This window comes from Sminthopsis crassicaudata, chromosome 5 (genome assembly GCF_048593235.1).
Source record: "Sminthopsis crassicaudata isolate SCR6 chromosome 5, ASM4859323v1, whole genome shotgun sequence".
NCBI classification, from domain to species: Eukaryota; Metazoa; Chordata; class Mammalia; order Dasyuromorphia; family Dasyuridae; genus Sminthopsis; species Sminthopsis crassicaudata.
Window position 1 is genome coordinate 217,721,246 of NC_133621.1, and position 14,157 is coordinate 217,735,402.

A 14,157-nucleotide genomic window follows, 5' to 3' on the forward strand; every position below is an offset into this window, starting at 1 on the left:
TTTCTGCCATGCTAATTTCCAATTTTCCCAGCAATTTTTGTCAAACAGTGAGTTCTTATCCCAAAAGCTGGGGTCTTTGGGCTTGTCAAACACTAGATTATTGAAGTTATTGGCTGTTTTTTCCTTTGAACCTAGCCTATTCCACTGATCAACTAGTCTATTTCTTAGCCAATACCAAATGGTTTTGGTAACTGCTTTATAATATAATTTTAGATCTGTTACAGCTAGGCCACCTTCATTTGACTTTTTTTTCATTAATTCCCTTGAAATTCTTTTTTTTAAATAGTTTTTATTTACCAGATATTTGCATGGGTAATTTTACAACATTGACAATTGCCAAACCATTTGTTCCAATTTTTCCCCTCCTTCCTCCCCGCAGGTAATAGGTCGACCAATACATATACAAAATATAAATTAAATACCATATATGTATACATGTCCAAACAGTTATTTTACTGTACAAAAAGAATAGGACTTTGAAACAATGTACAATTAGCCTGTGAAGGAAATCAAAAATGCAGGCGGACAAAAATAGAGGGATTGGGAATTCTATATAGTGGTTCATAGTCAACTCCCAGAGTTTTTTCACTGGGTATAGCTGGTTCAGTTCATTACTGCTATATTGGAACTGATTTGGTTCATTTCATTGTTGGAGAGGGCCACATCCATCAGAATTGATCATCATACAGTATAATTATTGAAGTATATAATGATCTCCTGGTCCTGCTCATTTCACTCACCATGTAATGACATGAACTCAGCAGTTCTTGTAAGTCTCTCCAGGCCTTTCTGAAATCTTCCTGCTGGTCATTTCTTACAGAACAATAATATTCCATAATATTCATATACCACAATTTATTCAGACATTCTCCAATTGATGGGCATCCATTCATTTTTCAGTTTCTGGCCACTACAAAAGAGGGCTGCCACAAACATTCTTGCACATACAGGTCCCTTTCCCTTCTTTAAGATCTCTTTGGGATACAAACCCAGTAGCAACGCTGTTGGATCAAAGGGTATGCACAGTTTGATAACTTTTTGAGCATAGTTCCAAATTGCTCTCCAGAATGGCTGGATGTATTCACAGTACCACCAACAATGTATCAGTGTCCTTGTTTTCCCACATCCCCTTCAACATTCTGCATTACCTTTCCCTGTCATTCTAGCCAATCTGACAGATATGTAGTGGTATCTCAGAATTGTCTTAATTTGCATTTCTCTGATTATTAATGATTTGGAGCATCTCTTCATATGACTAGAAATAGTTTCAGTTTCTTTATCCGAGAATTGTCTGTTCATATCCTTTGACCATTTATCATTTGGAGAATGGTTTGATTTCTTATAAATTAGGGTCAGTTCTCCATATATTTCGGAAATGAGGCATTTATCTGAACCTTTGACTGTAAAAATGTTTTCCCAGTTTATTGTTTCCTTTCTAATCTTATCTGCATTGATTTTGTTTGTACAAAAACTTATCAATTTGATATAATCAAAGCTTTCTATTTTGTGATCAATAATGATCTCTAGTTCTTCTTTGGTCATGAATTCATTCCTCTTCCACAGGTCTAATTTATTTATAATCTCATTCTTTATTCCTAGGTCATGAACCCATTTTGACCTGACCTTGGTGTACAGTGTTAAGTGTGGATCAATGCCTAGTTTCTGCCACATTAATTTCCAATTTTCCCAGCAATTTTTATCAAACATTGAGTTCTTATCCCAAAAGCTGGGGTTCTTGGGTTTGCCAAACACTAGGTTGTTAGAGTTATTAGTTATTTTGTCCTTTGGACCTAACATATTCCACTGATCAACTAGTCTATTTCTTCGCCAATACCAAATGGTTTTGGTAATCGCTGCTTTATAATATAATTTTAGATCTGGTACAGTTAGGCCACCTTCATTTGATTTTTTTTCATTAATTCCCTTGAAATTCTTGATCTTTTGTATTTCCATATGAACTTTTTCTAGGTCATTAAAATAGTTTTTTGGGAGTTTGATTGGTATAGCGCTAAATAACTAGATTAGTGTAGGTAGTATTGTCATCTTTATTATATTTGCTCACTCAATCCAAAAGCATTTAATATTTTTCCAATTTCATCCACTAATTTAAAGGCATTGTCTACAAGTGGAAAACAGGGCAAAGCCTCTCCCCAGGTCACCATATGAATGGCAGATAGCCATGGGAGAAGCACGCAAGTCCTTTGTCCAATACTGTCAGTCTCTAGGTGTTGTGCATCAACCAGGACAGTCCAGTTCAGTTGCTACACTGGTGCTGTGTCTGCTGTCTTTGGTGCCATGGTCAGGAGGGATATGGCTGCTGTTAGCGTCTGGAGGGCTGCTGACATCAGGCCGATCCTTCAGAGCTGCCGTCAGGGATGATGTTGTCATCTGGTCCTTCTCTTCTTGTTTCCTCAGGTCCTGGATGTTTCTGGCTGGGATCCACTCCTCTGCTGCTGGGTCTGAATCTGGAATGAAAAAAGCATACCTGGGACCCAAACCTTGACCCAACTGAGGCCCTTCCAGATGCCATCTAAGCCTTTCCAGTTCAGTGTGGAGAGAGGGCTCTTGTCCTTATAAGTCAGGTTGTTAGTTAGCAGAGCTTTCTGCATGTGCCAGAAGCACATTGCTGGGGTAAGGTCCACAGAATATGAAAATTGCAGGCAATTACATGTATGTATTGCTGCATCTAAGTGAGCCTGCTAGAGTCGTGTACAGAGTCGTGCGAACCCCAATACTCCCTTTTTTTGTTTAGAAGGGTGCACCTTGGGGGTGTCCAATAATGGCTTGGCCAGTAGCATTAATGGGATGCCAATGGAATGGGCAATGCCAATCAATGCAAAAGGACCTAAAGGCAGATGATTTATAAACTGGCTCATTATCTGTCTTAAGTGCATGTGGGACTTCTACAATGGAAAAACAATGATAAAGATGGTTGATCACATGCCTAACTGCTTCTCCAGATTGGAGTGAAGCCATGAGGAATTGAAAATGTATATTCATAGTTACATGGATGCTCTGCCTCTTAACATAGGTGATGTCCATTTGCCATAAAACATTAGATCTCAAACCACGAGGGTTCTTCCCTGGAGGGAGGATAGGAGCGTGGAAAGGAAGGTAAAGCTGGACAGGCTTTTACTATGCTCCTAGCTTCCTCCTTTTATTATCCCAAATTGCAATGTAAAGCTCAAGCAGCCTGATGATAAAAGGTAGGATTTGAAAGTCCACTATGAAAAATGGACATTGCAAAATATAATACTTACTTCAATGCTTTCTCACTTGCTTGAAGTTCTTTAAAGAGCTGATGTATATTAGAAACTACACATCATATTATCCTTGCTTGGTTTTGGCCCCTGTTAAGCCTAGTTCTTACTATTTTACTTTTGCCCTTGTTTATTTCAAAACTCAATGTGAGCCCCACCTTCTCCAGAAAGCCTTTCCAGATCTTCTTAGTTGTTAGTGCATTCTTCCAAAAAAATTACCCTGTGATGTGTGTGTGTGTGTGTGTGTGTGTGTGTGTGTATGTAAAAAACACTTGGAGAAACAGAGAGGAAGAGAATTAAGTCATGAAAAAAATCAAACTCATAAGTATAGGAATAAAGTGTCTTTAATCAAGATAACAGGATAGAAAACCTGCCACCTTGGGGGATGGACTGCCAGGAGACCTATGGGAAAGTTTCTCATACTTTTAGGAGAAAGGGTAAGAACTCATATTAGGTAGCAAGGCCTGGTCACCAGATGCCAGTTGTTCTCAGCAATCTGATCAAGAATAACCACTCATTCTGATTAATTCATCCTCTGGCATCTAACTTGTCATAACTTTCAGTGAACAGGACAAGGACATTACGAGCTGAGATCCAGCTTAAGCTGGATTCCTTTATCAGATAAGATGCCATAATGGGGATTTAGAGTATGATTCAATTTAACCTAATCAAGAGTAAATATTTTAAGAGTAGGAATGCAAGTGCATTATTAGAATTCTGATTATTAAGAGGGAGTAGCAGGTAATAAGTGATATTATATTTGATATTAATTTTTCTGTGAATATATAATTGTATATGCACATTTCCCTGCTAGAATGTGTGCTCCTTGAGATCAGGTTTGGCTTTATATCTTTGTATCACTAACCTCAATAGTGAAATTCCCTTGGCATTCATAGCCAGATCTTCCTGACTGCAAGTCACAAACCCAGCATATTATTCTCTATTTATACTGCCTTGTCTCCTTCTATCTCTGGAATTTTCATTAGATGATGGCCCCCTAATGCACATCTTGCCTTTCATTCCCCACTCTTAAAAGACCTCTAGGTGTTTCTATTTGAGAAATAAAGGTGTTGGACTAGGTTTTGTTTTTTGGGGTTTTGTTTTTGTTTTTGTTTTTTTGCTTTTTTTGCACTATGGACTGCTTGGGCTGTTTGCTGAAGCTTTGTGGACCTCTTTTCTCAGAATATTTTTTTTTTTTTGCTAAATTTCAATCAGAGGTTAGTGAAAATTAATCAGGGAGAGGCATGTAAATGGTTTAGATTGGGGCCTGGAATTAGGAAAATCTGAGTTCAATTCTACACTCCAATACTAATTGTATGACCCTGAGAAAATCAATTCATTCCTGCCTAGGCAATAAAATGAGGCTATAGGAATCACCTCACAGGATTGTCATAAAGATAAAATGAGATAATATTTGTAAAATGTTCTGCAAAGTTTAAAGTGATATAGAAATGCTAGCTATTACTGAAATAAAGATGGAATTTTTTTCTCTTCCAAATTCATGGGCCTCTTGATGTATTCATAGACTAGGGGCATGATGAGGGGGAGAGCGTTGATCCATGGACCTCAAGTGTAAAATTCCCAAACTAGATAATTTGGACTAAAAGTCCTTTCCAGCTCTAATACTCTGTGATTACAGTTTCCATTATAAGGCATCTCCCTCCTGACCTCCCCACACACATACACAAAATCCCACTCCCTTATCCCTTCACAAATCCTATGATTGAGATTAAGAGTTTTTTGGAGCCCTTGGAATCTCCAAGGCTGGAAATAGTAGGGGTCAGGAGATATCGGAGAATGACTTGAGATACTTGTAACACTTAAAATTATGAATCTATTGCCAATCTATATCGTAAAGGAAATGTCCCCAGAGTGAGCCCCTTATTCTTGAAATTAATCCAGTAATAAGAAATTTAAAAATCAAGAGGGGAGAAGAAGAAAAAACAAAACAAAACAAAACAAAACAAAAAACAAAAAACAAAACAAAAAAAAAAAAAAAAAAAAAAAAACGGAGTTTAAAAGACATGGTCTTTAAGGCCAGAAGGAATCTCCGAGGTGATAGGTTGGTTCCCCGGGTGTGGGAGCCTTTGGCTTCTCACTACTGTTCATTGTTGGTCTGGTTCCCTTATGTGCCCATTGTGGTTCTCCCCACTCCCACGAGAGGGCAGCTCCTCCAGCATTCATTATGTCACGAGTCATAGCCCAAGCCCCAGACAGTGCAGGAGACAGCTCCAGGCTGAAGAAGTAAGATGTACCGGGCCCTTCTGTAGAGCCGGAGGCTGAAGCAGTCAGAGAAACAGCTAGCCGGCTGTCAGTCTGAACCCTAGGAAAGACAGGTAAGCGGCCGGAAGAAACCTTAGTCTTTGTTCTCGGAGACCGGGGACTAAAGGATTGGTAAAGGCCGGAGGCGGAGGCATGGATTCCCATCTCTCCATCTCCCTTTCTCTTAGGGAGTCAATTGTCTCCCCTACGCCTCATCTCTCAAAGCGACTGACAGGTTGACAGGAGGTTAAGTGCGTGGGAGCCGGAGGAGCTCCCTGCGGGACAGAATTGTGCCACACGAATTCGCAGCTCTTAGACTCCTCCCAATCTCAGGCTGGAACACCTCCACTAACACCCCCATGAAGACTCTTGGACCTGGCTGGGGTGCCCTTTGGAGAAGAGACCGAGATCCCGCCGAGGCCTGAGACCACCTGACAGGTCATTGCTGGAGTCTGAATGTGTGTGGAAGAAGCCGGGCTGACGAGCTGGGGGTGGGGGAGAGAATGCGGTTCTGAAGCCATCCTTAGAGCTCGATCTCTCTTGTGTTGTATGTGTGTTGGAGATGGGGGGAGGGTTGGTGAGGGGAACTGGAGTGACATGGGCCTAGAGGAGAAGAGAAAGAACCATTCTAGCCACTCATTTCTCCACTGCCTCACTCCTGTCTCCATCCTTCCCTGTCCCCTTTCTTCCTGTTCCATATATTTGAATCTGCTTCTTCCCCACCCCCACCCCCAATCAAACCACTTCAGCTATGTTAGGAAAGGAGGGAGAGAACGTCTCTTTGCGGTTCAGGGATTCCTTTTTTTTTTCATTGGAAGCATTCAGTCCCTAGAGCTTCCTCTGGGTTGAGATCACCTCCTCTGGAATCCTCTGAGCTCTTTTTATCCTAAACTGACCCACAGAGCACATATGCATATCCTCCCTTTAGGCTCAAGAAGTAGGTAATCTGGTAAATTAGAAAGGACCTGGTAGAGTAGGGAACTTCAACAAAAAAGCAGGTTAATATTTAGCCTTAAATTCCTGCCCAATCTTAAGTGTGTTGATGGGTAGGAAGAACTTAACTGTTGGGATAGTCAAATAGGAATACGTGAAACAGACTGGGAGCAGGGGGTAGGTAGGGAAAAATAGTACCAAAAAAATCATATAGGGTAAGGAGACAGAAGGTTATGACACGAGCCTCTAGTTTTGAGATTATATATGTAGAGCTATACAGCTATAGAAGGGACCTTTGAGATTTTCTAGTCCAACTCCAAAGTAGAGGTCAGATGTTGAGCTCCAGTTTCTCAATGGGTCTCTTTCTCTTTTCTCTAATTCTAGAATGAAACTGGGACGAAGATCAGTTTGCAGCTTCCTGCTATTCTTCTTCTCGGCGGCTCTGTGTCTCTTCTTTTTTCACAATTGGAAACACTCAGTTCCGAGAGCTGCTTCTACATTGTGGTCATCTCCTCTAGAGTTCTCCAAGCTCAACCCTCAACTGGCTCCCGAACCTCAATATGCGCACATTCCCTTCAAACTCAAGGAACAGATTGTTGGGTAAGTCAGAAAGTAATAAGGACCTGAGAGAATTTCTTTATTAGATAATTAGATAATATTAGATAGTGTAGCTGGGACAATATCATAAATTACACTTCCTGGAGTAGAGGAAGGGAAGGGCAAAGTTGGACTGACTCAAGACAGGGACTTCATTTGCTTCTTTGTTATTCAAAGAGTCCCTCCCAGAGATACCACCTCCGTCTAAAATACACAATTTACAATCTCCTTTTTTGGGGAGAGGCCATTGGGATAAAGTGACCTGCCCAGGTTTAGTATGAGTCTGTATTTGAACTGAGGTCCTTTCTTTCAGGCTGATGTTCTAACCATTATACCATCTAGGTACCCTATGATTTATCATCTAATAAAAATTAGGCTTTATGGGAAGAGGAATTTTTTATCCTCTAAATAACACCAGAGTTTAAGAGCAATAATGAGTATTTAAGGTAGCATTGGCAAGCAAAGTTTGGAGACACAAGATTTTTGTGGGCTAAGCTTGGTAATGACTGTGTGGCCAGGTTTAAGAAGGGAAGGTGTTGACATGCCCTTCCTTCCCATCATCCCCTCTCCTAGGTTGCTGGCACAAAATGCCTGTAGCTGTGTGGCCAGTAAAGGAGGACTTGGCTTCTCTCTCCCATTCCAACGGCAGGTGCATGCACTTAACTTCACATCAGCATATGGATCTGAGGAGCTAGTGGAAGCCACAATTGCAAGAGATCGGGAATACCAAGCTTTCCAATCCAGGTGTCAGCAGATTGTAGGGGAGGGCAAGGAAGAGGATGGGTTTGGGGAAGGGAAAGGGGTTGTCTGTAAGAAATCTGAAGGTGGGAGAGGATAGAGATGCCAAATTCCTTCTAGCCCCCATCTATCCAATCTGACCATCTCCAGGGTCCAGTCCCCAGCTGACCAGATACTCATCGCTCCAGCCAACTCTCCCTTGCAGTATCCCCTGCAGGGTGTGGTGGTTCAGCCCCTAAAGACCATCTTGGTGCCAGGTAAAGTAGGTGGGGGCAAGGAAAATGAAAGGGCATTGCAGTGGAGTATTGTGGTCAATCAGTTAGGTCTGAAAGGGATCTGGGATAGATCTGGGAGAGGGAATTGAACCATGAGAGAATATAAGGTCATTTGGGGAAGGAATAGTATAGAAAGTCTTGTCGGCAGAAGATACTCAAGAGGCTAGGAAGAAAAGTTTGTAGAATCTCAGTGGTTAGGGAAGATAATTATTCCTCCCTAGGGAGGAAAAAGGAAGGTGTCTGAATGGAGATTGATGTGAAACTGGGCAAGGAAGAGAGCTAAGATCACTAACAAATAAATATTTAAGTGAAAATAAGTTCAAACATCCAAGAAAACTTCCAAACTGAAGTAGTCATGTGATACACAAAGTGCCTTGCATGAGAGGGATAAGAGAGAGGGACAGCCCCCATGGTTGAGGTGAAGACAAGATGAGATGGAGGGATAGAGAAAGCAGCAGAATGAATTTCAGAGAGTCTTACTAACCTAATAAAGTTGTCCTTGAACTTGATATGATGTTTTCCCTGTCTCCCTCCCCTACTTCCAGGTCTGAGCCTACAAGCAGCTGAGCAAGAAGTGTATCAGGTGAGAGAGGTGGGGATAAGAGGGTTGCATGAGATGAAGTACTGGGGGAGGCTTAGGAGGCCAGAAGGGAGAGGAATAATGGTGGGGAGAGGCAAAGGAAAGCACAGGAGTCTAATCCTGCTAGGCTCTGATTCTGTGTCTCCCACACATTCTCAGGTAAACCTCTCTGCACTTCTTGGAACCTGGGATGTGGCTGGGGAAGTGGAAGGAGTGAGACTTCGAGGGGAGGGCCAGCTGGAACTTACTCTCTCAAGCCTAGAGCTAGATCGACTCAACAGACAGCTTCAGCTGATCACTTACAGTAGCCGGAACTACCAGCCAGACACCGCAGACACAGGTGGAAAGGCAACCCAGAGTCAAGGGGTGGATGAGGTGGGAGACTAAAGACGCCTAGCACTGTGGGAGGTGCTAGGACACCGTCCAGAGCAGGACATCTAGACAATAGACCCACTGAGCTTAGCCCTTGGAAGCTAAGGGAAATGAAAGAGCTATTGTTTGGCTTGGGCAGGGAGCAAAAATGAGGGAGAGGAAAGGAAACCCAATCTGCAGTCATCCCCTTCCCCCATTGCACCCTCTTTCTCCCCCCACATTATACATACTTTCCCTCTCATTCTCCCCAGTCCGGTTCTCCACTGATGGCCATGAAGCTGTCTTCACTATCCGAATTAAGCATCCACCAAACCCTCGGCTGTACCCACCTGGATCACCCCCTGAAGGAGGTAAGTAAGGCTTCTATAATCAGGGCTAGACAAGAACTAGGGGGAGGGAGTGGCGATAGTGAAAAGAGCTTGTTCTCCTAGGAATCTCACCTATAGTGTGGTTCTTCTCCATCCCCATCCCAGCCAAGTATAATATCAGCGCTCTGGTCACCATTGCAACCAAAACTTTCCTTCGTTATGACCGTCTGCGAAATCTCATTGCCAGTATCCGTCGTTTCTACCCAACAATTACTGTGATCATTGCTGATGACAGTGAGCAACCGGAGCCAGTCAATGGCCCTTACATCGAACACTACCTCATGCCCTTTGGCAAGGTCAGCAACCAGGTATTATCAGAACATAGTGGAGCTGAATGGGTGGGAGACAGCCCCACAGCAAGTAGGGGGAGAGGTACAGTATATATATATATGAAGGAGATGGTGGACATAGGTTACTGAGAAGTGAGCAAGTGTAGGAAGGAATATGTTGAATCATTCCTCTCTTCTCCCCTCACTTCCCTCATTTTCCCTAGGGATGGTTTGCAGGCCGAAATCTAGCTGTTTCCCAAGTGACCACAAAGTATGTGTTGTGGGTAGATGATGACTTCATCTTTACTGGTCGGACAAAGCTGGAGAAGCTTGTGGATGTTCTGGAACAGACATCTCTGGACTTGGTAAAAAATAAAAATAATTTTTTTTTAAAAAGGCAAAGGATAGGGATGGGAGGACAGAAGTGGTAGTTAAAGGTAAAGAAGACTGGAGAAAGGGTTTGGAAGGCAATCTGGAGAGGATAAGTGCTGTGAAAATGGAGGGCAGTGTCTGAGGCAAGAAGGGGAAAGGAATAAAGCATTTGTATAAAGCCTATATCTGGCACTATGCTACATGTTTTATCTAATTTGCTCATTGCAACAACCCTATTATTTTCCCCATTTTTCTCCTGAAAAAATTTGAGGCAAATAGAACTTAAGTGATTTTCTAGGGTTCACATAGTAAATATATGATACTTTTAAAATGCAGGTTTTCTTGATCCTGGTGACAATTGGGTGGGAAAATGGACAGAACACCAGATTTGTTCTCAGACATTTACTAGCTGTGTGACCCTGGGCAGAAGAAAGGGAAAGAAAAGAAGTTTTTATATATCTAAGAACTAGTGGGTGAGGTCAAAAAAGAGCTTGTCACAAAAATCTAAATGCCTGTCAAGACCTTTATAAGAGTGAAGTAGGCGTGAGATTAGATGAAGCTGAAGCAGAAGAGTCTAATCTTGTGAAGATATTGAGTTTACGGGGTGTGGTCATGTGAGAGGAACTGTGGCTTGATTTCCTTAGAGACCTCTCAGTCTCAGGGTGCTCCTTGCTCTGCCTCCCATCATTCCTTTTACCTTGTCTACCTTGCTCTTCTCATCTTTCCTCCACAATAAATCACTATGTGCACTTGCCTCCTACTTCCTGATGTGTAACCTGGTATCTCCTGTCCATGTCCTCTATCTCCCTTCTGCCTCTTTAAGGTCGGGGGAGCAGTTCGGGAGATCACAGGCTTCTCCACTACATATCGACAATTAATGAGCATAGAACCTGGTGGTCCTGGCTGGGGAGACTGCCTCACCCAAAGGCGAGGCTTCCACCACGAGCTCCCAGGTTTCCCAGATTGTGTGGTCACTGATGGTGTTGTCAACTTCTTCTTGGCTCGAGTGGACAAGGTTCGAGAGATAGGCTTTGACCCTCGACTCAACCGGGTGGCCCATTTGGGTAAGTAACATTCCCCCCCCCCAATGTTCTTGTAAACCCCCTACCTTCACTGAGGTTTGTTAAACTAAAGAGTACAACTGGGTACCTGAGCCTTACTGATGAAAAGTGACTCCAAACCAGAGTTGGGATTTCTAGTCCAGGGAGCAATTAGGGTGATAAATTCATAAGAGCACAAGGAGGCACATTATTTAAATAGGTACAAATATTTCCTTCCTTTTTTTAAGTAAACTTTTATTGGCATCTGTTTTCACAAAGGTACATTATTACCCTGCCACCATGTTTAATGATAAAAAAAATTTTTTTAAAGGAAAGAAAGTTCAAAAGAACCAAATCATTTAAGCTATTTTGCATTATCTATGGCATTCCACTATATCTTAACCTCCCCCCCCCCATATCTGCATGAAAATGAAGCAAGCGCCTTCTCTTATCTCTTCACTGGAGTCAGGGTTGCTTATTATAATTTCATAACATTGGTTCTGTTATTTTGTTATTTTTCTTTCCATTTCTCAGTGTTGTACTCACCTATGTAACTTTTCTGGTTCCATTTCATATCAGTGCATATCTTCTCATGTTTCTCTATATTGACTGCGTAATTTTTTTGTGATTCAATAATATTCCACTTGCTACTTAATCACAAATTGTTTAGCTATTGCTCAGTCGATGGAATATGCACATAATTATAATGCAAAAAAGTTGCAGGTAGATAATATATATATATATATTTATTTTTTTTTTACATAAAGTTTGTCTAGTATGATAGGGTAAAATATGGTGAAGGTCATTATATCCAAAAAGCCTGTTTTTAGATCTCATCCTGAGCAGACACATGCTTTCTTGCTCTGATTAAAGGTATTTCCCCAATTCAACCTTCTATCTTCTTGCTCTATTTCCCAAGAGCCCAACTCTTATATCCCTAGAGTATGAATGGTGACTGGCCGCCATCACCATCACTTCCTATATCATAGATCATGCAGTTGATTTCCTCATACTTAATAATCTCAATGGGTCACAAGAATTGTGCACCCTTTTTATCTTGATTTTTTTTTTTAAAGACTGTTCTTTCTTCAGTATATGAGCTCCCAGGGTGGAACCAATGCAAACCGGTGTCTACTCCACAATTAATAGCCTTAGAAAGTTCTCTGGCAGCCTTGAGAGGTTATTGCTTGCCTAGGGTCAAACAGCCAGTCTATCTCAAAGGTAGGACTTGAATTTAAATCCTCTTGGTTCTGAGGATAGAGCTATATCCGCTAAACCCCTCTGCACATTTTTATTATATGTGTATTTGAATATGTTGTACATGAAAGAAAAAGGGTATTCACCTCCCTCCAGCAATTCTCCCTATGAAGGTGGTAGATACTCCACTTCTGAGAATAGAGAGATGAAAATGAAGAAGGAGAGAGAGGGATCTAATCTAGTCCCTTCTAACCTGGAGTTTTTCTTTTTTCTCCACCAGTTTTGCCCATTTCTTCCCAAGGTTCAGGCAAAAGTAATCAAGCATTAATTGAATGGCTATCCCAGCCAAAAGGAGGTCTTCTGTTTGTTTTCATTTTTTTTTTAATTTCAACAATGTCTTTTGTTTTGTTTTCAATATCATGATCCTTTCCAGAAAGTGAGCCTTCCCTTATAAGAAAACATTAACCCAAATGGCACATCTTGCTCTTTGGACAGATTACACAATATCCCATCCCCTTGCCTTTCCAAAAAAGAAGCATCATGAATTTCCTCATCTCTTCTCTTAGGACAATATTGATCATTTTAGTCAATGTTCAGCTTCGTTTTGTTGTTCTTTTTCTCTATTTTGCTCATCATTGTGTATATAATTTTCCTGGTTCTACTTACTCCATTCTCCATAATTCATAAAATACTTCTCACATTTCTCTGAATTCCTCCTCCTTTGTTACAATGAAATAACTTAACATTATATTAATATGCTTAGTCATTTCCTAACTTATGGGCACATACTTTGTTTCTAGTTCTTCCTATCAGGGTCCTAAATTTACTAAGTACAAGTTTTCAGCTTGTTACCTTGCTTTCATATCCATTTTATTTTATACTCTGACAACTTGTAACAGATACTTATCCCAATGTTATAGTCAAAGAAATACACTTGGAGACAGGCCTGAGGGCAAAACCTTCCTCAAACTCAAAAATCCCAAACTCCTTAACTCTATTGATTCTATGGGTAGGCCCTAACCCTTCATGATCTCTCTCAATGTCTCCCTCTTTTTCTTTCCCTCTTAATTCCCCTCAGAATTTTTCCTGGATGGACTTGGCTCCCTTCGGGTAGGCTCCTGTTCTGATGTCTTGGTGGATCATGCATCGAAGCTGAAATTGCCTTGGGTACCTTGGGGGACTGAGGCAGAAATGTATACCAAATACCGATACCCGGGGGTCACAGATGAGAGCAATATGGCCAAACACAAGCTACTCTTCTTCAAACATCGCCTCCGATGCATGAGCTCAGATTGATTGGCCCAGTAACCATAGAATGGCTGATGTGATGGACACAATGGCTACCTGAGTGCACTTGGAATCCTCTACAGACTTGTATGCACTATCTAGTCACTACAATTACCCAGCTGGTCAACTTTGTGGCTGACTACTCGAGGACTGTTCAAAGACTATCCAGCCCTTCAAACTATTTGACCTTGATCCAATCCCAGGATGAGAACTGGTCCTTGTGACTTCTCCAATGCCCCAAAGACAATTGGAGCTATGACTCACCTTTACCAGTTCGGTGACAACACTCCCACTCCCAGTGCTAAGCGCTCCATTCTCTATTCTTATAGAGTAATAGAAAACCTTTCTAGTACTAAAGAGCCTGAAGGTCTCTAAGAGCCAAACAGAACCCATCCCTCAAATGCAGACACCTTTCCCTAACTCTTTTAGAGGAGATAGGTACAATCTTGTCTCTGTGCTGCACTCTGAGTCTCTGGACCAGAACTCTATGCATCATATTCAGTTTTCCTTACTCCTATCCCACTCATCAGGAGAATTTTGACCTTAGAGATAAGAGTAGCCACCTGAAGGTCTCGAGGAGGAGTTATTGAACAAGCCAACAGTTTTA

At 41.6% G+C, this 14,157-nt stretch overlaps 1 protein-coding gene across 1 annotated transcript; it reads left to right on the plus strand.

Moving 5' to 3' along the window:
• The first annotated feature begins 5,459 nt into the window (after window positions 1-5,459).
• Window positions 5,460-13,900, plus strand: B4GALNT1 (beta-1,4-N-acetyl-galactosaminyltransferase 1). The gene is made up of 12 exons (XM_074269856.1): window positions 5,460-5,596; window positions 5,711-5,960; window positions 6,840-7,055; window positions 7,626-7,796; window positions 7,941-8,047; window positions 8,611-8,648; window positions 8,805-8,985; window positions 9,269-9,367; window positions 9,491-9,681; window positions 9,879-10,019; window positions 10,850-11,090; window positions 13,342-13,900. The coding sequence occupies exons 3-12, from the start codon at window positions 6,841-6,843 to the stop codon at window positions 13,557-13,559; spliced, it is 1,602 nt and encodes a 533-aa protein (XP_074125957.1). The 5' UTR covers window positions 5,460-5,596; window positions 5,711-5,960; window position 6,840; the 3' UTR covers window positions 13,560-13,900.
• Window positions 13,901-14,157: the final 257 nt, after the last annotated feature.